General features: G+C 62.8%; 2 protein-coding genes across 7 annotated transcripts in view; both read left to right on the top strand.

Moving 5' to 3' along the window:
* RADIL (Rap associating with DIL domain) overlaps window positions 1-26,526 on the top strand; it is a 71,307-nt gene that overhangs the window by 38,867 nt on the left and 5,914 nt on the right. For all 6 annotated transcript variants that reach the window (XM_080676582.1, XM_080676577.1, XM_080676578.1 and 3 more), the window contains 7 exons: window positions 18,487-18,707; window positions 19,001-19,609; window positions 20,384-20,421; window positions 22,302-22,462; window positions 24,679-24,791; window positions 25,092-25,329; window positions 25,991-26,163. In XM_080676582.1, coding sequence (XP_080532708.1) covers window positions 18,487-18,707; window positions 19,001-19,609; window positions 20,384-20,421; window positions 22,302-22,462; window positions 24,679-24,791; window positions 25,092-25,329; window positions 25,991-26,163 — 1,553 coding nt within the window. The remainder of the gene's footprint in view (window positions 1-18,486; window positions 18,708-19,000; window positions 19,610-20,383; window positions 20,422-22,301; window positions 22,463-24,678; window positions 24,792-25,091; window positions 25,330-25,990; window positions 26,164-26,526) is intronic.
* Window positions 1,488-4,088, top strand: PAPOLB (poly(A) polymerase beta). Its single transcript, XM_080676660.1, has one exon. It carries the CDS (start codon window positions 1,613-1,615, stop codon window positions 3,524-3,526), a length of 1,914 nt encoding a protein of 637 aa, XP_080532786.1. The 5' UTR covers window positions 1,488-1,612; the 3' UTR covers window positions 3,527-4,088.

Genomic DNA, 26,526 nt, shown 5'->3' with positions numbered 1-26,526 from the left:
TCACCAGCAGTGGGGACCACGGAGAGACTCAAGAGCCCCTGGGAAGTGGGCCCTGGCGGGCAGCTCAGCTGGTTAGAGCATCGCCCCATACACCGAGGCGGAGGGTTCGATCCCGGGTCAGGGTACATACAGGAATCAGCCAATGAGTACACAGATAAGGGGGACAAGTCAATGTCTGTCTGTCTGTCTCTGTCTCTCTTCCCCCTTCCTCTCTAAAATCAATAAAAAAAAACACCAAAAAACCCAGTCACTGTGAAGTGGAGGAATGAAAGGGTGTCGGCCCAGGGCTGGTAACTGGGTTAAGTTAGATGAGAAAGGATCTGGGCTCATCTGTCTGCCCTGGGAGGGCCCTTTGCCCACTTCTACCACCTGCAGGCCTGGTCCCCAGTGAGCAGTGGTGGCAAGGGAGGGACTGCCTGTGTGTGTGTGTGTGTGTGTGTGTGTGTGTGTGTGAGAGAGAGAGAGAGCTGGGGGAGCCCCCTGCATCCCGTCTCCTGCACGTGCACTGGTTCCCCAGGAAGTCACGTGGGAAAGCGGGTGTGCCAGACGGTGGAGAGGGAAGCGGAATCCATCCCCCCACCCCCCAGTGGGCCGGTGTGACGCTGTGGTGTTTGCTTTCCTTAAGCACTGCCTTTCACAGCTGCGCTTCCCGGTTTCCAGAGCATCCCAGTGTGTGTCAGTTCTGGGGGCGCCGGCGGCGTGGGGGGCGCGGGGGCTCCCGAGGCGGGAGAGGGCTCGGCCTCCCTGCGATAGAGGCCATCAGCTCCGGGGGGGTGCGGGCCGGGCCATGTGGTTTCCGTCAGCGGCCTGGGCAGGGCGGCCAGGCTGTATTTGTGTTTCCAGGGTGGGGAGCGGATTTCCACGCGTTTCTCAGCCGCGGCCCCGCTGACAGTTTGGGCGCTAGTTCTTTGCCGCGGGGCGCGCCCGGCATGGAGGACGTTTAGCAGCAGCTCCCCGCCTCTCCCCTGAGCCGGCTGCACCCCTACCGCCTGTGGCAACCCACAGTGTCTGTGGGCAGTGCCCGGGGGCCTGGCCCTGGCCTGGGAGCCGCGGGTTTGGATGAGCTGTGTCAGCCCTCCCCAGCGCCGCACTTCGGGGCCATGCTGCCCCCCCACCCCAGGCACTCCCGGGGGAGCCGCAGATGGTGCCGGTGCATGCCTTTCTGGTGGCTTGTTGGGCCTCAGAGGCGGAGGAAGTAGATCTGAGGTCTAAGAAATGGTGAGCAAGGCAATAGATGGTAGGTCAGAGCAAACGTAGAAAATAGTAAAAAAGCCAAAAACCGAGGCCCGCCGCCCCAAGCCTGAAGCCCGAATTCCACGGCGGACCCCTGGAAACTACAACTCCCGTGAGGCTCTGCGCGGCACGCATGCGCCCTGGCATACGTGGCGTGTGTGGCCGTTCTAGAACGGCGCGGCGGGTTGAGGGCCCGGGCGCCATGTTGGGGCCCAGGGGACAGCGGAGAGACGCTTGAAGCGGCGGGAGCGGAGCGGGAGCGGGTCAGACCTGGGCTGGTAGGAGCCCCGCCCCTCCCGCCTCAGCGGATCATGACCCGGGCAGCGGCCACGGAGGTCGCGGTGGCGGGGAACGTGGCGTGGCCGGGCCAGCGCTAGAGATGATGCCGTTTCCGGTGACAACCCCGGGATCACAGCAGACCCCGCCGCCACCCAAGCTCTATGGCATCTCCTCCCCCATCAGTTTAGCCGCCCCCAAGGAGACAGACTGCATACTTACCCAGAAATTAATTGAAACCCTGAAGCCCTTTGGGGTTTTAGAAGAGGAAGAGGAACTGCAGCGCAGGATTTTAATTTTGGAAAAATTAAATAATCTGGTAAAGGAATGGATACGAGAAATCAGTGAAAGCAAAAGTCTTCCACCCGCTATAATTGAAAACGTTGGAGGCAAAATCTTTACATTCGGCTCTTACAGATTGGGGGTGCACACGAAAGGGGCCGACATAGACGCGCTGTGCGTTGCACCAAGACATGTGGACCGAAGTGACTTTTTCACTTCCTTCTATGATAAGTTGAAACTACACGAAGAAGTAAAAGACTTAAGGGCTGTGGAGGAGGCATTTGTGCCAGTTATCAGACTGTGTTTTGATGGGATAGAGATTGATATTTTGTTTGCAAGATTAGCACTGCAGACTATTCCAGAAGATTTGGACCTAAGAGATGACAGTCTGCTTAAAAATTTAGATATTAGGTGCATAAGAAGCCTTAACGGTTGCCGGGTAACCGACGAAATCTTACATCTAGTACCAAACATTGACAACTTCAGGTTAACTCTCAGAGCTATCAAACTGTGGGCCAAATGCCACAACATCTATTCCAATATATTAGGGTTCCTAGGAGGCGTTTCCTGGGCCATGCTGGTGGCAAGAACTTGCCAGCTTTACCCAAATGCGGTGGCGTCAACTCTTGTGCGTAAATTTTTCTTAGTGTTTTCTGAATGGGAGTGGCCGAACCCAGTGCTGCTGAAAGAGCCTGAAGAACAAAATCTTAACCTGCCCGTGTGGGACCCCAGAGTAAACCCCAGCGACAGGTACCATCTCATGCCTATCATCACACCGGCATACCCACAGCAGAACTCCACGTACAACGTGTCTGTTTCCACAAGGATGGTCATGATTGAGGAGTTTAAACAAGGCCTTGCTATCACACACGAGATTTTGCTTAGTAAGGCAGAGTGGTCCAAACTTTTTGAAGCTCCAAGCTTCTTCCAAAAGTATAAGCATTACATTGCACTTCTAGCGAGCGCACCTACAGAAAAGCAACGTCTAGAGTGGGTGGGCTTGGTGGAATCAAAAATCCGAATCCTGGTTGGAAGCTTGGAGAAGAATGAATTTATTACACTGGCTCATGTGAATCCTCAGTCATTTCCAGCGCCCAAAGCAAACCCTGACAAGGAAGAATTTTGCACAATGTGGGTGATTGGGTTAGTGTTAAAAAAGCCAGAAAATTCTGAAGTTCTCAGTATCGATCTCACCTATGATATCCAGTCTTTCACAGATACAGTTTATAGGCAAGCAATAAATAGTAAGATGTTTGAGATGGATATGAAAATCGATGCAATGCATTTAAGAAGAAAGGAGCTTCACCAGCTACTCCCTAATCACGTGCTTCAGAAAAATAAAACACACTCAGTGGAAGATGTCACACTGACAGCTTTGGATGACAGCAGCCTTGACTCATCGGCAGACAGTGAAAACAGCGTGTCTGTGCCTTCGCCTGCAAGCACTGTGAAGGCTGGCTGCTCTCAGGGCAGAAACAGTCCTGCTCTGGCTGTGGTGGCAGCGTCTGCGACCAACGCGCAGGCTACTGAAGTTACCCTGCAGCAAGCGAACCCCAGTGAGAGCTCGGGGGGTGCAAGCGAAAGCATTCCCCAGGCTGCCTCACAAGCGGCCATTTCTCCACCTCCAAAGCCCACGATCACTAGACTTGTTTCTTCAACACTTCTGGTAACGCATCCACCCAGGCCTTCAGGGGCCGCAGCCACAAACATAGCTAACCCTATAGTAGGCGTCTAGAGGACATTCCCACCTCGTAAAGACCGAAGGACCGAGGACGCTAAGATAGAAGAGGGGCAATCTTGTAACGAGACGGTACGACTCAACTGGGAGTATTCAGACAGCAGCTTCTCTGTTGGCCTGGCAGGAAACATCCAGTAGAAACCTTTCCAATACCCCTGCTCTCCCTGCAAATCCTATTCCTGTTAACAAGACTTCAATAAAACAGATTGAACTGACAAAAACAACCTCAAGCTTCCATAAGTAATATCTGCCAACTCGATCTGTTGTCTTCGCATGCTAAAGGAGGAGAAGGAGGGGTGCCACACTAGGTCAGACTCCAGAGAGATGTAGGCTGACTTGGTAACGCCCTTTGCTGGGCTAATCTTGATCAGAGGTCCAGGTTAGTACATGAAGCTGGAAGTGCTGCTATTGTTGTGTAGATTATTAACGTGTCAGCAACAGTTATATTAACCATTTCAAAGGACTGCTTCCCTTAAAGAGAAAATGAGAAAAAACCTCCAGCTATCTTTGTACCCGTGACTGACTGCCGGCCTGCAATTATGTTTGATGCATTGTTGAGGGAAATTTGCCATACAAATTGGTATCAGATATCCTTGCATTGATGATGCACTTTATGTGTATGATTAGAAGTGAGAACTAATTTCAGAGGTTTCAGCTTGATGAGTTTTAGTTTTTTCCTGAAGCATTTTCATTGGTAAGCTCCAAAGTGGACACCCCCGTGCAGTGTGCTGTCCTTCAGGAAAAGCAGGAAAGTTCATCTAGCGCAGTTCCTGGGAGGTAGCTGTAACCCTTTGGAATGAAATGGTAGCTCTTACGGTATATGTTTGACATCGAAACAGTAGTTAGTAATTGTTTGGTTCTGATGGGACATGGTCAAGAAGTGACATTGTTTTTTCCTGCAGGATTGTTTTGTAACGCACACAATCAGCGAGCAAACAGCTAACGTGGTCTTGGCGCTAACAGCTCCGTGTTCTGTTGTCCTTAATCACTGTGTCTCCCGCTTCTTTGCTTTGCTTTGCTTGTATGCACACGGTATGCTTGTGTGTTGTTTCACAAAAGCCCCCAGAATGCTAGTATTTTCTTAACCATGATATGAAATCAAGTCTCGTGGCCACATGGCACAAAAACATGACATTTTGGTTCCAGGGCTGATATTTTAGTAAAACTTGACTGAAGGTAATGCCCGTGAAACATTAGTCTTGGATGGCCACTCGATCTCTACACATGAGAAATTTGGTGTACTTCACAGCATACCTGTTTATGGGGCATTCATGTCCAATTTAAACAGGTAAGCAGAAAGATCTTTTCTCCAAGAATTTTATGCCAATTTTTGTTTCCTAAAATCCATCAGTAAATTTTACATCTAAAAAAAAATAATTTCTAGCAAGGCCTTGACATCTAGTTGGCTTTCTACTCTTTTGTTGTTGTTTTTTTTTAAAAATATATTTTATTGATTTTTTACGGAGAGGAAGGGAGAGGGATAGAGAGCTAGAAACATCGATGAGAGAGAAACATCGATCAGCTGCCTCCTGCACACCCCCCACTGGGGATGTGCCCGCAACCAAGTTACATGCCCCTGACCGGAATCGAACCTGGGACCCTTCAGTTCGCAGGCCGACGCTCTATCCACTGAGCCAAACCGGTTAGGGCTACTCTTTCGTTTTATCCTACAAACTATTAGGAATACTTTTCAAGAAAGCACCACTCACGATTACGCAGAACATCCGTGTTCAGGAAACGTGAATGACAACAGACACGGATGAATGAAAGTTGTCGTCACCTGGACACAGCACCCGCCCGGTTCTGCATTAGTCCCGTTCTGTCTCTTCCCCTCTCGCCTGTGTCCCTCTCCACCGCTCGTGCAGTTTCCACATTAAACTGCAATTCCTTAAACCCTTTCCCTAGCCTCCGGGTTCATTTTCCCACCGCTGAACTATGATTTCCTTCCTTCTGGGCTGGGCAGTCACTGAGCCTTTCTTCTCAGCACACCGCGGGCCTTCCCCACGGCTCAGCCTGTGCAGTCGCCGGCCTGCTGCTGCCGTCACGAGTCAGGTGTGCACGGTGCCGGTGTTGGCAGCAGCTGTGGCATCGGGCGGAACCGCCAGGCACGCATTCAGTCTTGTCTTTGTGTTTGCACATTGTTTTACTGAGCTGGGGGCTCTTCAATCCTGGGTTCGTTACCTGAATATCAGACTATTGTTCTCATCTGATGTATGTAGGGTCTCATGACTGGAGTTTGCTTTGTCATATAGCACCTGTGCTTGTATTGTTCCAAACGCTATTTTGAAAACAGATGATGTATTTCTCCACTGAAAACACAATAAAAATGAACAGCGAAGGAGTTAGCAAAGGGATCTAACCTGGCATTACCGGTGCGGACGTTCTACATTGTTCCGGAGGAGGGTGAAGCCACTGAGGAACGTTCTGACTTTATGAACTCTAGAATTCACGTTATACTCTTAGGGGAAATTACGAAAAGGCCGAAACTTCAAGTCCATAAAGGTAAAAATGGGAGTTTAAAAGTCTTAATCCAAAAGAAGGCAGCAAAGAAAGAGGGGTCACATAAAATATAGTGTAAAAAGAATACAATCTAAGGTGGTGGGAATGAAACCAAATATGTCTATCACTGTGTATGATAATGGCCCAAACTTCCTAACTAAAGGAGATGGTCAGATTCCATGGAAAAACTAAGTCCAGCTGCATACTGTTTTTTTTTGTTGTTGTTTTTTTTTAAAATGAGAGACACACCCAAATGTAAGACATGAGGAATGGAAAGAAGAAATACTGACGAAAAGGAGTTGTTACGTGACAATACCATCCAAACAGATTTCAAAGCAAAAGGAATTACGAGGGACAGCAGGACCAGTGCGTTAATGACAAGAAAAACAGCAGGAAAATGGAGTGATTAAAGCTGGTTTGCATCGCATTAGCCTCCACAAGGTAACAAAGATAGAGAGAAACGGTCAGCGCCATCGAGGATTTAAAACAACGCGTTCATTAATGGTATCAAAGTGACGGAAAGGCAGCGGTGTGGAGCTCGGCCGTGGTTGGCACACCTTTCTATGGGCTGGGCGGAGAGGGAATACCTTGTGCTCTGGGAGGCCACTCGGTCTCAGTCTCACTGCTTGCCTGCCGCTGTGGGGAAGGCAGCCCTGGACGGGATGCAGACGGGGCCAGGCTGGGCTTCTCCCGCTCCTGGCTGGAGACACCCTCACCTGGTGGACGTTTATGGTAGCGCCCGCCGCCCAGCAACTGGAAATGCATATTATTCTCAAACTAGGGGCCCAGAGCACGAATTCGTGCACCTTGAAAGGAACTGTGGGCCGCGAGGCTGCGGTGGGCACAGGGGCGGGTCTTGACCCATCCTCTGCGCCCCTGCCCGGCCCCTCCGGTTGCGGCCCTCAGTCTCCTTTCTGCTGGCGGCCCTGCTCCCGCCGCTGCCGCCGCTGCCCCCACGCGCTGAGGCGCAGAGCGATTGGGGCTGCCGCCAGCAGTGGGTGCTAGTGGGGCCAGTGCCAAGCCATCAGGACTGGCCCTGGGCGCCGGCAGCGGGTGCGAGCGCCGGGTGGGACCGCAGTGCACAGGAGCAAAGCCTTTTCAGTAACCACCAGAGGCTTGCCCCGATGACAGTGACCAGCACCCCGCCTTGGTCTGGTGCCCCTGCTCACCTGTTCCACCATCCCACCGCGACCTACGCCCGCCATGTTCTGTGCGCCCCCCCTGGTGGTCAGCGCACGTCATAGCGACTGGTTGTTCCGCGTTGGTCTATTTTCATATTAGGGTTTTATATATATAGGTAAGCACTGGGCATGTGCAAAAATTAACCCTGTGCTAGATCAGAAAGTAGGACAACATCTTTCAAAGTATCAGCTTCACAAAACTTGTTCTGTGATTCCGGAACAGAGTTAGAGGTCAGTAACCAAGGGCATAGAGGACGCTGTCCAGGAGACACAGCAAAGCTCTCCCCACGGAGAAAGAGGCCGAGGGACGGAGTCTCTTCATTGTATCACATAACGAACACAGGACGCTCAGCCGCGTTAGCAGTGGGGAAACTACAGACTGAGACGCAGAGGTGTTTCTTAGGAATGAAGTTCACAGTGATCAGCGTGGCGAGGCTGAGGAGCGGTGGGGACGCCAACACAGCGATGACGAGGGTGCACGTCGTTTTGATCCCTTTGGGAGACAGTTGGGTCTTGTCTGGTGGTGCTGACATGCCACTCCCTGCGTTCCATTTATTCTGCAAGCAGGTCTCTGCCTCCAGGCTGTGGGGCCCTGCGGGGCTTCATCTAACTGGCCCCTTTCTCCCTCGAGGTGGCCCGAGTGTGTGGGTCAGCTGGGTGGCCCTGCCTGGAACTCTACACACCCTCCATGTGCCATGTAAATGTCACAGTTCTCCCTCTATGTCACGGTGTCAGGATGGTTGGGGGGACCGCTGCCTGAGTCACCAGGAGAGTCTGTAGCGTGTTCTGTAATAGTTAAAGCTGAAGTACCCCACAGATGCACACGTGGGGCTGACACACAGGGTGTGGCATGCAGTCGACATGGAAAGCGGCGGGATTCAACAGACTGTAGTCACATGATCGACGTAGTCAGCTCATAATGTTGAGGGAAACAGGAAATTGCAGAAAGGAGTGTGGGTATAATTTACACGCGGTTTAACTTAGGGTTACAGAGTATGTGGTGTAGCTGTAGCTGCAAAGCAAGGGGATGCGAAACACGGCTCCAGCCAGGTTCCCTCGGTGGGGGAGGGGGAGAGGCAGGGGTGCAGCTGTGAGCACGCAGCCAGACGGCAGTGCCCGCTCTCTTGGGGGCGGGGGGGGGTGAAATGGTGTTCGTTTTATCTTTAGTCTGAGTTACATATGTGTTCATGTGTGTGAACTATTTTATAATTTATAAACCCAAGTGATACCTTAAAAGTGGTATCTGGCCCTAGCTGGTTTGGCTCACTGGATAGAGCATCAGTCTGTGGACTGAAGAGTCCCGGGTTCGATTCCGGTCAAGGGCACATGCCTGGGTTGTGGGTTCGATCCCCAGTAGGGGGCGTGCAGGAGGCAGCCAATCAATGATTCTCATCATTGATGTTTCTATCTTTTCCCTCCCTCTCCCTTCCTCTCTGAAATAAAATATATTTGTAAAAAAGCGGTACCCGTTAGGATTCGCATCTGGCCGGAAGCAGTAGCTGAGCACACTCGCTTCCTTCTGCCTCGCACAGAGGGCGTGGTCAGCACTGACAGATGCCCCTCCTGGTCCCCACGGACCCTGCTTCCCGACGTTCAGCCCCACCATCCTCAAGATCACCCTGAGGTCACCTCAAGATGCAGGGTGATTGCAGGGCCACCATCACACTGCCACTGAAGGTAGGAAAAGGAAGGAGGGGCCTGGGCAAAGGTCCCTGCACACTGTCCTCCTTCCCTGGAGCGCCCCCGGAAGTCCCCACGGTGACCGTCCCTCCCCTCTCATGACTGGGACGTAGTCCCCGAGCTGTGTCTACTGCTGGGGACCTCACTTCACCATCGCTCACCATCGTGCTGGGGAAGAGGGCAGGCGGGGCCTGCAAGGCAGCAGAGTGTGCCGGACACAGCGCCCACAGTTAAGCCCCAAACTCTTCCACACCACGCGACGGCCATGGAAAGGCACCATGGGGGGCGGGGGGAGGGGGCGGCTAGCGTGGCAGGAGGGCCGCAGCTTTAAATGCACACACAAGAAAATGGGGGCCACCTGCCTGCATCACTAGGTACAGGAACATTGTGACCCAGGGCGAGGAGACAGGACCACAGCAGGGAGTAAAGAGACGGCAGGTGAGCACGCGGCGAGGGGCCAGGGAGGGAGGCGCAGGCTAGCGAACAGTAAGAGCTGGCCAGGCTGGCGTGAGGAGTGACGACGGGCCCTAGACTCTCAGGAGCCGGCGGGACAGAGCTGCGAGACAGGGCAGGCCTGTACAGGGACCGCCGGGGCCAGCCGTCAGGATGCTCCGCACATGGACCCCTAGGAGAGCCACCTGCCAGCGCGCACTCGCCACCGGGAGCCCTGCACCCTGGCGGGAGCCGCGGGAGCGGTTTGGAAACGAGCCGACCAAAAGCAAAGGAAACCGCAGCCACAGACCTGGGAGGTGTGCCGACCAGTGCCTGCTGCCACGGACGGGCGATGCGCGCTCCATCCGGCTTCCCGAGACGGAAAGGGAAGACGCCTTCTACGAAACGGCGCTGCGGCCGCACGTCCGAGCCAGAGCAGGGCGGCCTCCTAAGGAAAAGGGATCGCCACGTCCGCTTTCGAATGTGGATATGGAACCGAACCCGAACCAGACGCGGTGGGTGGTCTGGAAGGCGAGGATGACTTCCCCCTGACAAGCTGGCTGGCGAGGTGATGCTGGCCGTGGCGGCGGCCTCCGCGCCTCTGCTCAGGGCGGACGGCGTGTCCTCACCACCCGGCGAGGACTCAGCCCAGTGCGCGTGACCTGGGAGTCCCAGTGCCGTTTGTGACCAAACGGTGGCAGTCGCACACACCGCCATTCCACACATTCCCCCGTTTCATGAACAGGGAAATGAGCACCGACAAGATCTGATTAAAAGGCCAAGCTGGAGCCCTGGCCGGTGTGGCCCAGTGGATAGAGCATCGGCCTGCGGACTGAAGGGTCCCGGGTTCGATTCCGGTCAGGGCACATGCCCCGGTTTCGGGCTCGATCCCCAGTAGGGGGCGAGCAAGAGGCAGCCGACAAGTGATCCTCTCATCATTGATGTGTCTCTCTCTCTCCCTCTCCCTTCCTCTGAAATCAATAAAAAACAAGCCGGAGAAGGGTACATACCCTGTGCTACCATTTCATCGAAGTTTAAAAAAACTTACAGGTGAAATGGTATTTCCCAGAGGTGCTTCACGTGTGTGTCCTCTCAGTCATACCTACGTGTGAGTACACGAATGCACGCGTGGGAGCGCGCCCCACGCAGCACCTCTTGCTCCCTGGAGGGCGAATGCCCTTCCCTCTCCCGGCGAGTCACGTCCTGAGTGACTCACGCCTGTGGGTGCCTGAAGGCCTCGGACTACACCGACGGGGCGGGGGGGGCTGGGGGGACGGGGGGGTCAGACGCAGGTGGCAGAGCGCGGTCTCAGGGACCTGGCTGACGGGAGGGGGAACTCGGGGGGGGGGCTGAGCACACGGAGCTGCTGGCGCCATCGGAGGGAGCCCGCCTGCCCACACGGTGCGGACGTGGGCGCCCCCTCTCCCCGGCTACGTCAGCGCTTTTCATCTTAAAGGAGGCGAACCTCACACACCGACGGAGAGAAAGGCACTGACACGCCGGCGCCACGCACCGTCTCCCCTCAGAGCGGGTGGCGACGCATCCGAGCGGCTGAACAAACGGAACGCAGCCCTGAGTGCGGCCCTGGGCCCAGGACGCGGCCTGACCGTGGGAGCCGCGCCTCGCTCTCCCCCAGGACGCGCATCCTCACGGCTCCCCTCCTCCGCGCTGGCCTCTCCAGGGGAGGGTCTCCCATACGGGGGGGGGGGGGGGGGGCAGGGCTTTGCTTCCTGTCAACACCACTGGACCCCCTGAAACTGGCAAATGCTTTCAGGACGAAAGTGCTCGAAAGACCCTACCTTTAGGCCGGTGTGCGGAGGCGCGGGAGGGAGCCGGATGAGCTCGCTCTGACTGCTGGCGGGACCGTTCCGTGGCCGCAGGTCCTGGCCCCGGGGCTGCGGGCTGCGGGCTGCGCCCTCGGGGAGTCCCAGGCCCCTGCCCGCCACACAGCGCCCGCGTGCTGGAGGCCCCTCCTCTGCTTTTCAAGGCGCGTGTGTGCGTCGGGCCCACCTGGCCGCGCGCCCAGGGCGGCGATGAGCAGGACCCGTCACACCTGCAGCACCTCCTGGCGCAGGGCTCGCCCGGGGCTCACGCAGCGCACCGGGCAGGGCGCTCTCCGGGGGCGAGGTCACGGGCATCATTCCGGCCACCAGTCTGCCCTCTGGCCCCAGGGACTCACGTCTACACCCATATCCCCACCCCCAGGCTCCCGGAGTCTCCTCCCAAACCCTGGCGTGGAAGGAACGGGAGGCAGGTGCGCCAGGCACTGCGGTCGGCGAGCTCCACGGGGCCGTGGGCCGGGAGGCGTAGGTAGCGTGGCGTTCTGTGTCACAGCCGCACATCCCGTGGCTGAAACAGCACCCAGCCCGCCCGGGTGCCAGGGCTCAGGAGTCTGCACTCGGCGCACGCAGGGCTGCGGCCTTTCTGCAGCGCGAGGGCCGCGCTCCATCCAGGCTCCGCTGGCCTCGGGGTCTCCTCCCAGCTCGTGCAGAGCTCACAGCCCTTCTTCCGATGGCCCTGAGGAGGCTGGAATGTCGCCCCCGCCCCGAATAACCACCACGTCCTCACATCTCGCCGCTGCCCGGCCGGCAGTCCCACGAATACAGGCTGCCCGCCCTCCCAGAGGCGGGAGAGGGCCAAGTGTGGGATGGACGCCACAGGGTGTGTGCCTTCCTTTGCTCATTCGCTCAGGGGGCTGAAGAGTACGTACGTGTGAAAACGTTTGCTCATTGTCACCAAAGGGATGCATGCGCACAGCTAAAGCCCCTTTCCTCACGGCTGATTAAAACCGCAGTGGCAGGCGGCCAGGACGCCACCCAGCGCCCCGGGGACTCAGGTGCAGTGTGAACTGCTCTTTGGCGTGTACTTCCGCCTCTCAGCACGACCCTCCGCCACTCTGCTCTTTCCCGTCAGTCGCCTGGTGACTTCCTCCCGGGAGACGGGGTGCCGCTCCCCTCGCCCCTCCCATGCCAGCCCGCCCCGTCCATCCGGAGACTTGGTTTAGGGCGAGCCAGTCAGGGTTCAGCTGCAGGGCCAGGGACAGCCTCGCCCAGCGGGAGGTTGATGCAAAGTTGCTTTCCTTCTGGCCCAGCTTTTAGTTTGTGATATCAGCTGTCGCCATTGCTGTTCCCTGTTCGCTCTTTTCTCGGCACCTTCCACCAATCCTGCGTTCGCCCCTCTGCCAATGCCCTTCCCGTTTTCACGGTTTCAGCCGCCGGCTGCTCCCAGAGCCACCGCGTGGCGTTTTAGAGTGAAAGTACTTTTCTTCCCAGAATTCTGAAGGCTGAGTCCGTTCTCCCAGCTTCCAGCCCCGCAGAGGCTGCCACACATTCTGAGTCCCCCCCCCCGCCCCCCAAGCACGTGCGCGCTCTCCCTCTGCGCCTCGGCCTCGCTCTGAAATGCGGTGCGTGTCTCGGTGCGTTTCCCCCGGCGCTGGACTTTCACTTTATCAAAGGTACAGCCGTTCCATGATTGTATTTATGTTGTATCTCCCCGAAGTATTTATCACCGCCTCTGCCTTTGAACCCCCGGGCGGGGCGCAGCTGACCGGCCACCTCGCCCAGCCTCCTTCCTCCAGCGCCGGAGCCGAGCCGGTCCTCCCTCCCCCACCCCCTGCCCTCCGGAGCCGGTCCTCCCTCCCCCACCCCCTGCCCTCCGGAGCCGGTCCTCCCTCCCCCGGCCCCTGCCCTCCGGAGCCGGTCCTCCCTCCCCCGGCCCCTGCCCTCCGGAGCCGGTCCTCCCTCCCCCGGCCCCTGCCCTCCGGAGCCGGTCCTCCCTCCCCCGCCGCCTGCCCTCTGCTGCCTCTGCTGGCCTGAGGGTGCTCTTCTGACCCTTCTCTCCCGGTTTGTCTGTCTGCTCTAGTTCAGGGCTCTCCCCAGCTCGCTTCCAGCCTGAATGAGCGCCGAGCTCATCCCAGAACCAGAACCGCGGCCCGCCGGGGGCAGGGAGTGACACAGCTAGCAGGTGGCCCCGGGTGGCCGGGTGGCCGCGGGTGGCTCTGGACGAGGCCGGCCGGCTCCGGCTCCCAGCCCTGAGCTTGCTGGCGTTGGGAGGAGGAGCCCAGGCCTCCCGTGTCTCCTGGAAGGGGGCTCAGCGGCATCTGGGGAGCACGCTGGCCTGCGGTGTGAGCCGAGACCATCCCTGCTCGGGCCGCACCGCCCTTCCCGTCGCAGGAGCTCCGTGTCCCCGCGGCTGACTCATGGCTTCAGCATGTTATCTGCTCAGGTGTCAGCATGTTATCTGCTCAGGTGCCGGCTGACTCAGGCGTGAGCGTGTTATCTGCTCAGGTGCCTTCTCCTCCTTAGGCTCCTGGCTCCTCCCAGGGAGGAGGGGGCTCCCTGGCAGCTTCCGTGTGAGGGTTCCTCCACCCTTCACACGTAACTCCCCGCGTCCGTGCTCACCCTTCACACGTAACTCCCCGCGTCCGTGCTCACCCTTCACACGTAACTCCCCGCGTCCGTGCTCACCCTTCACACGTAACTCCCCGCGTCCGTGCTCACCCTTCACACGTAACTCCCCGCGTCCGTGCTCACCCTTCACACGTAACTCCCCGCGTCCGTGCTCACCCTTCACACGTAACTCCCCGCGTCCGTGCTCACCCTTCACACGTAACTCCCCGCGTCCGTGCTCACCCTTCACACGTAACTCCCCGCGTCCGTGCTCACCCTTCACACGTAACTCCCCGCGTCCGTGCTCACCCTTCACACGTAACTCCCCGCGTCCGTGCTCACCCTTCACACGTAACTCCCCGCGTCCGTGCTCACCCTTCACACGTAACTCCCCGCGTCCGTGCTCACCCTTCACACGTAACTCCCCGCGTCCGTGCTCACCCTTCACACGTAACTCCCCGCGTCCGTGCTCACCCTTCACACGTAACTCCCCGCGTCCGTGCTCACCCTTCACACGTAACTCCCCGCGTCCGTGCTCACCCTTCACACGTAACTCCCCGCGTCCGTGCTCACCCTTCACACGTAACTCCCCGCGTCCGTGCTCACCCTTCACACGTAACTCCCCGCGGTCCGTGCTCACCCTTCACACGTAACTCCCCGCGGTCCGTGCTCACCCTTCACACGTAACTCCCCGCGTCCGTGCTCACCCTTCACACGTAACTCCCCGCGTCCGTGCTCACCCTTCACATGTAACTCCCCGCGTCCGTGCTCACCCTTCACATGTAACTCCCTCCCCGCGGTCCGTGCTCACCCTTCACATGTAACTCCCTCCCCGCGGTCCGTGCTCACCCTTCACAGGTAACTCCCTCCCCGCGGTCCGTGCTCACCCTTCACACGTAACTCCCTCCCCGCGGTCCGTGCTCACCCTTCACACGTAACTCCCTCCCCGCGGTCCGTGCTCACCCTTCACACGTAACTCCCCGCGTCCGTGCTCACCCTTCACACGTAACTCCCTCCCCGCGGTCCGTGCTCACCCTTCACATGTAACTCCCTCCCCGCGGTCCGTGCTCACCCTTCACATGTAACTCCCTCCCCGCGGTCCGTGCTCACCCTTCACATGTAACTCCCTCCCCGCGGTCCGTGCTCACCCTTCACATGTAACTCCCTCCCCGCGGTCCGTGCTCACCCTTCACAGGTAACTCCCGCGGTCCGTGCTCACCCTTCACAGGTAACTCCCCGCGGTCCGTGCTCACCCTTCACATGTAACTCCCGCGGTCCGTGCTCACCCTTCACATGTAACTCCCGCGGTCCGTGCTCACCCTTCACAGGTAACTCCCGCGGTCCGTGCTCACCCTTCACAGGTAACTCCCCGCGGTCCGTGCTCACCCTTCACATGTAACTCCCGCGGTCCGTGCTCACCCTTCACATGTAACTCCCGCGGTCCGTGCTCACCCTTCACATGTAACTCCCGCGGTCCGTGCTCACCCGCAGCCCGGGGCCGTGGTGAATCTGGAGGGAAGGGAGGAATGAGAGGAAGTCTCCCGTGTTGCGGGGCCTGCACCTGGGCCTCCTCTTAGCGTTGCGTTCATTCCTCCCTCACAGACGGGCCCGCGCACACGGCCTCTGTTCCCACTCAGCACACTGACTTCCTCACACTGACGTGGCGCAGTCCCCGTGCAGGCGTGCGCCCGGCCCGTTTTCTCTGTGTGATGCTAACCTACGTCACTTCACAGACACGCTTGGCTCCTTCCGATGGTTCCTGCAGGACGGCAGCTGACACGGACGTTCCTGGGGCGGAGGGAGACAGCTGTGGATACAGATAGACTGGTATCTGAATACCGGAGGCCTGGTGCACGAAATTGGTGCACGGGTAGGGTCCCTAGGCCTGTCCAGTGATCAGGGCCGATCAGGTTCCCCGCTTCCCCGCCTCCTCCTTCCCTCGCGCCCTCAGCACCCCTGGTCACCCACCGTGGTCCGCGCCGCCCCCTGGTGGTCAGCGCACGTCATAGCGAGCGATCGAACTCCCGTTCTCCTGGTCGAGCTCCCGAGGGGACACTTTGCAGATTAGCCCATTAGATAGACGAGTTTGGCGTTGCCGCCAGCATCTTGATGGCTATCTTTAAACTTTGGGGGGACCACGCCAGTTTACATCCCACCAGCAGTTTCTGAGAGTCCCCTCATCCTGTTTGCCCTGTGACCCGGCATTCAGCGCCTCCGCTGTTGGACGGGAGAAGCGCCGTGTCTCAGTTCGCGTCCTGTAGCCTCTGGAGCGTGACGTTTCCCCTTTGCCGTTCCGTGCCGCCTCCACTGCGTTCCTCTCCTCATCCTGAGAGACTTCGGGCGCAGGGAACGCGGGTGCAGGGTCATTTACCAGCGATGTGTGCACCGTGACCGGCCCTGAAAAACGCGGGGCGCTCCCTGTACGTTCCCCGGGTCTCCCCCAGGGGCGGGCGCCCGCCGTACGTGCTCTGGAGGAGAAGGGCTCGCCAGTTAGGGGTCGGGGCCCAGTCAGGCTGCAGGAGCGAGTCCCGGCCCCGCCAGCCCCCGTCAGCCTGCCCGAGGCCTCCGCCCGAGTGGGGTGAAGCAGTGGCCGCCAGCGCAGGGCAGAGGGCAGGCAGGCCCGGCGGTGACGGTGGCGGTGACGCTGCGGGGGACTCGCCGTCCTGAGCTCCGGGGAAGCTGTTCCTCTTCCCCGTGTGTCCCGGGCCCCGGGAGCCCAGCGCCAGCCGAGCACAGCGGCTGCTTCAGAGGGGGTTCAGGGGCCTCTCCCCAGCAGCAAGGGGCATCTGCGCGACTTCGTGTGGGGAGACGGGGGGGGGGGGGGCGCAGAGAGTCCCGTGGCTCGGGTGCCACCCCACTGCTTCGTGGAAAAGAACCTCGGGGTCCTGCCCTGGAGCCTGGCGCTTGGAGGGTTCGTTTCGGCCACGGGGAGGCGATGGGGCGGGTGCTCAGGCCCCGCAGCTCGGGCCCCCCAGCCCCGTCAGCACCAGCTCAGGGCCGTCGGGCCTGTGTCCCCCCGATTCCTTCAATAGAGGAGGGAAGGATGCCGCGGACACCGGGACGACCTGCCAGAGGTGACATGAAAGCTCCTGACACATGGGTTTTAAAATAACGCGAGCGAAACGGCCTATGAGGAGGCGCTTACATCCGCGACCCCCGGAGGTGGCTCCCGCCCGCCCTTCGCGCTGGGTGGCCAGGGCACCGGGGGGACCTGGGCTGCACCAGGCGGCACCTGGAACTCGCCGTGGTTCTGAGCGTGGCCAGGCCGCCCGCCATGGGTGTGGGGCCCCAGCTGCAGGAGCGGGGCCCTGGGGATCGAGGAGGAAAGGGGACCTCCCGCTGTGACCGAGGCACGTCCTCTCCTGCGACCCCGTCCACGTGGGGAAAGGCTCGGGCGCGGGAGCACCCCGTGGGGCTGGTTTTTACATGTCGCTTCGTTTCGGTGCAGCCCAGTGTCTGTGCCGCGGCCCGAAGCCCTGGGGGCCGCCACCCTGAGGTGGGACAGGGCCTGCCCCGCTGTGCTCCTCTCCCCGCCCCCACCTGCTCCCCCCGCCCCCACCTGCTCCCACCTGCTCCCCCTGCCCTTCCCTCTCCCCCTGCCCCCACTTGCTCCTCCTGCCCCCACCTGCTCCCCTGCTTCTCCTGCTCCTCTGCTCCCACCTGCTCTCCTTCTGCCCTACCTGCTCCCAACCCCTCCTGGCCCCTCCTTGCCCCCCCCCCCGGCCCCTCCTTACCTCCCCGCAGGCCCCTCCTGCCCGGCTGCCCCTCCTTGTCCCCCCTGCAGGCCCCTCCTGGCCCCTCCTGCCCGGCTGCCCCTCCTGCGGCTGCTGGCCGGCTCTGCGGCAGACAGGGAGCAGCAGCTGCGCCACTGCCAGCGTGCGCTGCGGCCTCCTCCTCCTGGGCTGCGCCAGGCGGGCTTCCTCTGGAAGGCAGGTCGCTCTTCACGCTCGCTGGGCTCCGGCTCCGGTAAGGCGGCGCCCTCGGCCCGGCTCGCCTGCCCGCCCACCCTCTCCTTTGGTTTCGTCTGGTCGTAGGCGGAGGCCTCAGAGGGGACGGGAGGGGGACGGGGGGGCTCAGGATGAGCGGGTCAGCAGGGCAGGGGGGTGCTGGGTCAGGGGCTGCTCAGCCATCCGGCAGCCGTGGTGCAAAAGGGCACTTCCTGATGGAGAAGGCTGTCTTGTGGGGGGTGTTTGTGTGCACACGTATGTGCGTGTGCGCGTGCATGTGTGTGATGACTGGGCAGTGCGGGGGCAGCCTCGGGACGGAGCAGCCAAGCTGTCTTAGGAGACCAGCTGGCTCACCGCTTCCTCCCTGTAAAGCGGGGGAACCAACGGCCGTCTCATCATCACAGCCACACGCCCGCACACACCCGCACACACCTGCACATGCCTGCACACACCTGCACACGCCTGCACACGCCCGCAGGAGGGACAGGAGGGCGGGCAAGCTCTGGGCCGGTGTGGCACCTGCATATGACCAGCAGCTGATGCTGCGGTGGGCTTGCGCCCCGAGGGGAGGGCGCTGGGCTCCGGCAGTGCCAGGGACAGGACAGCTGGGCTCCTGGCTCGGCGGGGGGGGGGGGGGGGTGGTTGGAGGTGCCCGGCCTGCCGAGGATGGGCGAGTGGGCGGAGTCCTGCGGCCCCCGGTCAGGCTGGCAGCGCCGCGCCGTGCTGTCCGGCCCGGTGTTGGGACAGGCGGTTCCTGAGATGGGAGTCAGCAGGGCTGGGGCCGGGCCTCCACAGGCTCTGGCTGTTCACCCGCGTGGCTTCCGTTTCAGGGATAAACGCCCAAGCCCGGAGGCTGCAGCGGAGCCGCGCCAAGGGCACCCCAGCCTTGGCCTCGGGGGGCGCCCGGAGCCCCCCTGCACCCCTGCTCCGCCGCTCGGCCAGTGAGACCAGCCTGAGCCCCGCCGCCCAGGAGCCCGGCCAGGACGCCATGCGCTACTCCCTCTACGAGTCGCCCCACCTGCTCCTCCTGCAGGGCTACAGCCAGCAGCACGTGAGCCGCCCCGAGCTGCCCGCAGAGGCCCTGCCCGCCGCCCCTGCCTCCCCTGTGCCGCTCCCGCCGCTGCCGAGCGCTCGGTGACACGGCTGGCAAAGCTGGACCAGCTGGGGGCTGGGCCCGCGTCTGGCCTCTCTCCTCTCCTGCTTGGGCCCTCGCTGGGGTCTGGGAGCCACCACGCTGCTCTGGGAAAGCTCCTCCCGGGACAGGGTGGGCGCCCGGGGCAGCAGCCAGTTAGGAAGGGGTGTCCGGGGCGGGGCCGGCGGACAGGCACGGTGCTTGCCTTCCAGGACAGCCTAGTGTACGTGCTGAACCGGGAGCAGCACACCGTGGGCCAGAGGACGCCCTCCAGCAAGCCCAGCATCAGCCTCTCGGCCCCCGACATCCTGCCCCTGCACTGCACCCTCCGCCGGCACCACCCCTCCGGCCGGGAGCAGGCGGGGGGCCTGCTGGTCCTGGAGCCCCTTCCCGGGGCGCCCGTCGCCGTCAACTTCTCGGAGGTGGGGGGCCGGACCGTGGTTCTGCGCCACGGGGACCTGCTGTCCCTGGGCCTCTACTACCTGCTGCTGTTCAAGGAGCCCGCACAGGCCCAGCCGCTGCCCGCGCCGGCCCTGGCCCGCCTCCAGGCCCTGCCCCACAGCTGCAGGATGTGCGGCGCCCAGCTCCGCGCCCCGGGCGACTCGCGGCCGCGGCAGCTGCGCCTGGAGTTCGAGCCCGACATGGAGGACGCGCTGCTGCAGCGCATCATGACGCTGATCGAGCCGGGCGGCGAGGACCACAAGCTGACCCCCGCGTTCCTGCTCTGCCTCTGCGTCCAGCACTCCGCCACCCGCCTCCCGCCCGGCTCCTTCGGGCAGCTCCTGCTCAAGATCGCCAAGGCGATCCGCGAGACCGTCTGGGTCAGTCTCGGCGGGGCGGCGAGGGGTCCCTGGGGGCTGTGGCTGCGGAGGGATGTCCCGAGTCCTGCCCCAGGCCTGTCCACACCTCCAGCCTGGGCACTGCTGTGGCCCTGCACCCTCATGGGGTTGGCCGTGGCTTCCTAAGCTTTGGTCCTGTGTCCTCCCCGGCCCCGCCACTTGCCCGGGAACAAGGTGCTGGGAGCCCCGAGCCTCCATGTGGCCTGGGTGCCCGTGCTTCCGGCCAGGAGCAGGGTGAGCCCTGGCGACCCCACTGCAGCACCTTTGGCAATGTAGGGGGGAGGGGGAGGCAGGACCAGCCGGTTGCCTTCTGTACATGGAAACCTCCCCCCAGGGCGGTCCCTGGGCTGCGGCCCTGAGCCTCCCAGGAAGCGCTGGCTGGGCCCCGCCCGGGATGTGCAGGCAGAGGGCCAACCCTCAGGCCGCTCCGCTGCCGCACTCGCGCTGGGGCTGACGTTACAGTCCGCGCAGCACAGCCTCCTCCCGGCACGTGTGCGGTTGCCGAGCCGCGCTGTCCTGACACGGCCAGAGGCGATGGGGGCTGGCGGCCCGGAGGCACTCCTGCGGCGGGAGAGGCGAGGCCACAGTCATGACTGAACGGGAAGGTGTGGGATCCCGTGGAAACGCCTTCCCGCACCGCAGGCCTTGGCGCAGAGCCGCCCGTCTGAGCGCCACCGTGTTTCCACGCCGACGGTCCCCCGCCGTAGCCGCGGCTCTGGTGTCTCACGCTTGCTCTCTCGTCCTTTGTGATCGTAGGAGAAGACCAAGGAGCTCGCGGAGAAGCAGGCGCCGCTGTAAGTACTCCCTGGCTGCCCGCCCGCCCCAGGCCGCCGGCTCCAGTGGACCGTGCGTCCAGCCAGCGGCCCCGGGCCCAGCCGTGTGCTGGCACACTGTCCCCGCCCGAGTGGCATTTCTGCCCCTTAAAGCTGACCTGACCTTATTGCAGTGAGGACCCGTGACAGGTGTGCGGCGCGCATGCTGGCCACGAGCAGTGACGCACGGAGGGCTCTGGTCTGTGGGTGGTGATGGGAACGTCGTGCTTCCCGTGTCTCCCCCCGCCCCGCCCCCTTTCTGCTCTGAGTCGGGAGCTGGGCTCTCTAGACCAGTGGCCGCCAACCTTTCGGACTCACGGACCACCAGTCGTCCACGGGCCGCCAGCTGGCGACCGCTGGGTTAGACTCGCGTGGAACCAGGCCGAGCTGGTCCTGCTGTGACTGGCTCACTTCGCTTGCGCCGGGTCTTCGGGCCCCGCCTGCTGGCAGTCCTGCAGGAGGCCTTCTCTCGTGAAGGTGGAGTGACATCCCTGTCGCACGCACACCAGGCGCTCCTCCCCGTCGCTGGCGCTGCGCCTGACCCCACACCTGACCCCGCACCGAGGTCACTGTGGGCAGAGCCGCGGGAACCTCTCTCGAGGTCGGGATGCAGTGCTTTTGGATCGAAACCCAGCAGTTCCAACTTGTGAGGAACAGTTTTCCAAAGTGGCCGCCCACTGTACGTCCCCGAGCAGCGCGCAGGCTCCCGCCCCGTCCTCGCCGGCCCCTTCCCGCCTGTCCTGATGGCAGCCACCCGGACAGGCACTGGCTCCTGTGAGCGCCCTTTCCTGCCTGCCGGCCGGCGTCTGTGGGTCCGAGAAGCTGTGTACTAGACCCTTGCCCGTCGTTGAGTGGGGGATTGGTCTCTGTGAGCCGCAGCGGCTCCTTTGACCTCGGAGCGAGCCGTACCCACAGTGCTCTGCGCACACCTCCTCCCGATGGCGGGGCCTCGCCGAGCAGCGCTTTCCCTGCGGACGGCCTGCTTGTCTATTTTTGCTTTGGTTGCCACACCTCTGGGGTCACAGCCATGACACCCGTCCCCACTGCGTGCCGCCCCGGCCTGTGCCCCCAGCGTCTGTGCCCCCGATGCTGACCTCGCCGGGATCGGCCCGAAGCACCGCTGGCCACACCCGGAGGCCTGGGTCTCGGGAGGGCTGGCTGTGCCTCCGAGTTCTGGGGAAAGGGAGCAGCGACTGAAGAGCCAGGTTAATCCTTTTCCAACGACACGGCTCCCGTGCCCGTGCGCACACGCGTGCACTCAGCCCAGCGTGAGGAGCGCCAAGAGGGGCGGGACCGGGCCCCTGGACGGGCGGCGCACGCTGTGCTGGCTGCGCAGTGCGGACGTGGAGACGCGCCGGAGACAGTCCTTCCCCCCGGAGAGGTGCAGAGGCCCCGTCGTGGACAGCGAGCACGAGAGTGGAGTGACGTCAGGAGCATGAGACCCTGCCGCACAGGAGAGGGGACGCGGGGGACAGAGCCTGAGGTCCCCGTGGCCACACCGCTGCTCAGCAGGGACGCCTAGAGCAGCCAGCCCAGCCCTCCGGGCACGTCTCAGGGCCTCGTTCTCCAGGACCCGGTCGCTGCGGGCGGTCAAAGACCCTCCCTCTCGTGCACGCACACATCTGCACACGCTCCCACCTGAGGGATGGGAAATGGCTTACTTACCGGAGTCCTTGCCCAGCGGCGGGGCCCCCGGCGGAGGCTGGTAGGCGGCCTGGCCGTCGCTGTCAGACGGGCGTGCATCTTTCTCTCGTTTCCCAGCCTCGCTCGCCCGCTCGCTGATAGATCGTAGTTCTTGCTCGTGTCCCGCTGAAGGCGCGTCCCTGGGAGGGCGGTGCCCGCTAACTGCGTCTCTCCCGCAGCCAGGAGCCCGTGACGGCGGCCGGCTCCGGCCTGGCGGGCCTGCTGCCCGAGCTGCGGCACGTGCTGCTGTGGATGGCCAACGCCGTGGAGCTCCTGTACTTCGCGCAGCAGCAGGGCCCCGTGTACATGCAGGGCCTGGAGCAGGGGCCCGGCGCCACAGGTAGGCTGCGCGGGCGGCGGTGGCCGCGCCTCGGGACGCAGATCCGTCGGGCTTCCTGAGTGCGGGTGGGGCTGGCGGTGGGGCTCTCCGGTGCCTGTCGCCCCGCGCACTGGCACTGTCTGTCGTTCACGGCTGCCCCGCTGTTCTGTGGGGAGGCCTGGGGGACACGGGCCCCTGCGCGTGGCCCTTAGCAGCTTCAGGGAGAAGGCAGGAGCACGCAGAGCCCTGCGGGCACGTCGAGCTCAGAGCCTGACGCGGGGACGAGGTGCTGAGAACACGGCGAGGGGGACTGGGAGGGCTCAGGGGAAGGTGGCCGCAGGCGGCGCCCCGAGGCCGCGTGGATTTCACGGGGGGGTGTGTGAGGAGGACCGTGCGGGGCCTGGGCCGGAGACGAGAAGGAGCGCAGGACCGTCTGCAGTGGGACGGGTGACAGCGGGCCCCCAGGGGCCGGGGCCGCAGCAGCGTGGACGGGCCGGTCTGCCCACAGGCTCTCCTCGGCAAAAACAAGGCTCGCGCCCTTCCCGGGCGTCGGGGACCTCGGCCTGTCCCAGGCTGCACCACAACTGGAGGGGCCCCCGCAGGTGTGGCCTGGTGGCCCTGCACGTGGGGGCCCAGGCTGCAGCCGTGAGGTGCACTCGGGCTGGGAGGGGACCAGGCAGGAGGACGGGGTTGGCCGGGGCTCCGTGAACTGGGCTAGCCGGCACGCACAGCGTCTGCGTGTGCTCAGCTGTGGCTCCCGAGGAAGGAACCTGATCAGGTCCGCTGACTGGCCTGCTGCCTCCGCCGTTCCCGGTGGGTGGGGGCTGTGGGGGCGTCAGAGCTCCCAGGGCGGGGTGCTGCCCTGGGGTCCACGGGCTACTTCCTGGCTCCCCTTCGTGTGACGTGCACGCCTGCCCCGCCAGGCCTCTGGCCACCTCCCTCAAACCCCGCCCGTCTCCTCGAGGCCCCCAGCCCCCAGGACCAGCGTTGCAGGCGCTGCAGTGGGCCCTGCGGGGGGGGGGGGGGGGGGGGCTCCCCTGGACTCGGCCTTGGCCAGCGCCTGGACCCTTGCCTGCTCCGTGCGGGGGAGCCCGTGATTCTGGCTCCGCAGGAAGTCAGCTGGCCCCGTGACTCAGGCTCAGCGTCCATGGGACAGTCGCCCTGTGGGAGCTGCCGTTCTGGGCCCTGGGCCGGCCTCGCGGCTGAGCGCTGTGCGGGGCTGCGTCCAGCTGATCCTCCTGGGGAGCTGCGGGGGGACGGCCCTGCTTGCTTAGCTGCCGCCTCCTGCCTCGGAGGAAGTTGGTTTCGGTCGGGGAGCCCGGATGCTGAGCAGCCTGGTGGATGCTGGGAGAGTTCGCCCCTGTGCACCCCGGGGACCACGGTGGCTGCGGGAAGCAGACTGTCCCGTGCGCTGGAGAGCTCAGAGGAAAAACAGCGTCAGGCGGAGGGCGAAGGCAAGGTTAGGCGGCCCTCGGCCTCCGACCTCGGCGGAAACGCCTGTGGGAAGAACTCTGAGCAGGGACGTCCTGTCCTGGAAGCTGGAAAGTCACTCCAAAGCTCTTACCCGGGAGCCCTCGTCCCCACAGGCCAGGGGAGATGAGCCGCTAAGGGGGTGTTTGTGTCACCCACTCAAGTCCTCCTGGAAGTCTTTGCGGCTTTGCCCAGCGCCTGGAGATCTGGGGTGCACAGGGGGGGCCTCCGTCCTGGGCCTGGGGAACGGGAGGGATGGGCTGGCAGCGAGGCGGGCTGTGCTGGCGCCCTGCCCCTCCGCAGTGGGGTTGGCAGCTGGCTTCTCGGCGCGCCCCGCTGGCTCGACGGCTGTGGAACACGTCTGGTCTGCGAGTGCTGGGGCAGCAGCAGCCGCTGTGCGCCTGAGGCCTGAGCCGCTGGAGGAACGAACACGGCAGCCGGCAGCTCAGAGCCCCTGCTGCCCCAGGTCCGGGCCCCTCGTGCTGCCTGGGAGGCCGGGGGAGTACCCAGGCCCCGTCAGGTCCCCAACGAGACCGGAAGGCCGGGCGCTGGGGGTGAGCAGGGGGCAGGAGGCCTAGCACGTGAAGGGGAAGGGCCACGAACACCAAGACAGCGTGACAGCCCGTGTCCAGGTGTGGGCGGGCGCGGGCCTCGGAGGCTCCCACGCCACGTCCTCCTCGCTGCCCGGCGGGGGGCGCGGGCCTGTGCTCCCGGGAGGCCCGCTGCGAGGGGAGCCCCCCGTGGTAACTGAGCCGCGTGGCCCGCAGGCTCCACGGAGTCCGTGTTCTCCTGCGCGCTCTCGGCCAGCGAGGAGGCCATGGCGGAGCTGGAGGAGGTGATCCTGTACGCCTTCCAGCAGTGCGTGTACTACATCTCCAAGGTGCGCCTCCGCCCGCTCTGCGGGGCCTGGACCGGGAGCCGCCCGCTGTCCCACCCCCACTGTCCCCGCCTCCCTTTCCCCTCCCCCTCCCCCTCCCCCTCCCCACGCTCAGGGCATCTGCGGCCCTTTGCGGGGTCCTTCGTGCCCCCGGGGTCGTCACCTGCACCTTTCACAGGAGCCGGAGCCCCCAGAGGCCCCGGGCAGCTCTTGTGGGAGCCCCGGGGAACACCGCACGCACCGCGCCCCCCTCAGGCCCGCGCCCCAGGCCCTGCCAACGCCGCTGGTGTCTTCTCCCCCCAGTCCCTGTACGTCTGCCTCCCGGCCCTGCTGGAGTGCCCCCCTTTCCAGACGGAGCCCCGGGAGAGCTGGAGCCAGGCCCCCCGGCTGCCCGAGGAGCTGCGCCGCGTCGTGTCCATCTACCAGGCGGCGCTGGACCTCCTGCGGCAGGCCCAGGTGCACCCCGAGGTGGTGTCCCAGGTGCTGGCCTACCTCTTCTTCTTCTCCAGCACTCTGCTCTTCAACCAGCTCCTGGACAAGGGTGAGGCTGGGCGGGGCTGCGCAGAGAGGCGTCCTGACCCCGGGTCTGCGCCGGTGCACAGGGGTTCCTCAGGGAGAGGCCGGGAGCAGGGAATGCCGCACAGCGTGTCTTGTAGGGGCAGCGCTCTGTCAGTGTCTGTGCGGGCCCCCAGGCTTTTCCTGGTTCCCTGTGACCCCAGCAGCCCCCCAGCCCCTGGGAAATAGGAGGGAACAGGCTGAGAGAAGTGAAGTGATCTTGGCTCCACCTCCCTGCCCGCCCCCCCGCAAAGTCCTCACTGCAGACATTCCCAGAGGCTCAGGGGCACCATGGGCATGGGGACATGAACAGGGACAAGCCCCAGCACTTGGGGTCACTGTCGTGGGCTTCCAGGCTCAGCGGGGTCGGGGCAGGGCCTGGGTGGGAGCACGGGGCTCGCTGTAGACGTGGACCGCGTCCCTTCGATGACTGTCATAGCCCCCCCTCCGTCTTCACCCCCCACCTCGCATGCTCACCCCACCCCACCCCTTCCAGAGAGGGGCCCACGCAGGCTAGTGCCTTAGAACCCATGTGGGTCTCACATCCGTCCTGAGGCCCGGAGGGGGCGGCCAGGGGGGGCCAGCTGGGGCCTGCTTCCTCGGGCGGGCGGGCAGCCTGGGCCTCACCTCCCGCTCTCCCTCCCCAGGCCCCTCTCTGAGTTGCTTCCACTGGCCCCGAGGCGTGCAGGCCTATGCCCGCCTGCAGCAGCTCCTGGACTGGACCAGGGGCGCGGGCTTCGGGGAGGCCGGGGAGCACTTCTTCCGGAAGCTCTCCTGCACCCTCAACCTGCTGGCCACTCCCCGCGCCCAGCTCATCCAGGTAGGAGAGCGTGGAGAGAGCGAGAGAGCCAGTCAGCGGGCAGACGGGGGGGTGGGGGGGGCACGCGTGTGCTGTCACTGAGTCGCCAGCCCGCGGACCAGGCGGGGGCGGGGGAAGGGGGGTGGCTTCTGGGCCTGAGAACTCGCAGAGCTGTTCCCGTCCCACAGCCGCCCTGTGAGCAGGACAACGGCCCCAAATGCCTGTGGGCGGGGTCTGCAGGGTCGGGACCCTGACCTGCAACTGACTAGTGACCCACATGGCCTGGGGCTCTGCAGAGGGGACTGACGCTAAGGACCCCGAGAGGGCGAGTGCCACAGGTTAGCCGTGTCGGCTGTCGGAGATAGGACAGAGGAAAACAGGGAC

This window comes from Plecotus auritus, assembly GCF_963455305.1.
Source record: "Plecotus auritus genome assembly, chromosome: 6".
NCBI classification, from domain to species: Eukaryota; Metazoa; Chordata; class Mammalia; order Chiroptera; family Vespertilionidae; genus Plecotus; species Plecotus auritus.
Note: the sequence above shows the minus strand (reverse complement) of the source record. Positions and strands in the feature narration are given on the sequence as shown.

Bases quoted from the DNA above. Each gene is read 5' to 3' on its own strand.
- PAPOLB (XM_080676660.1), top strand. From the start codon at position 1,613: ATGATGCCGTTTCCGGTGACAACCCCGGGATCACAGCAGACCCCGCCG.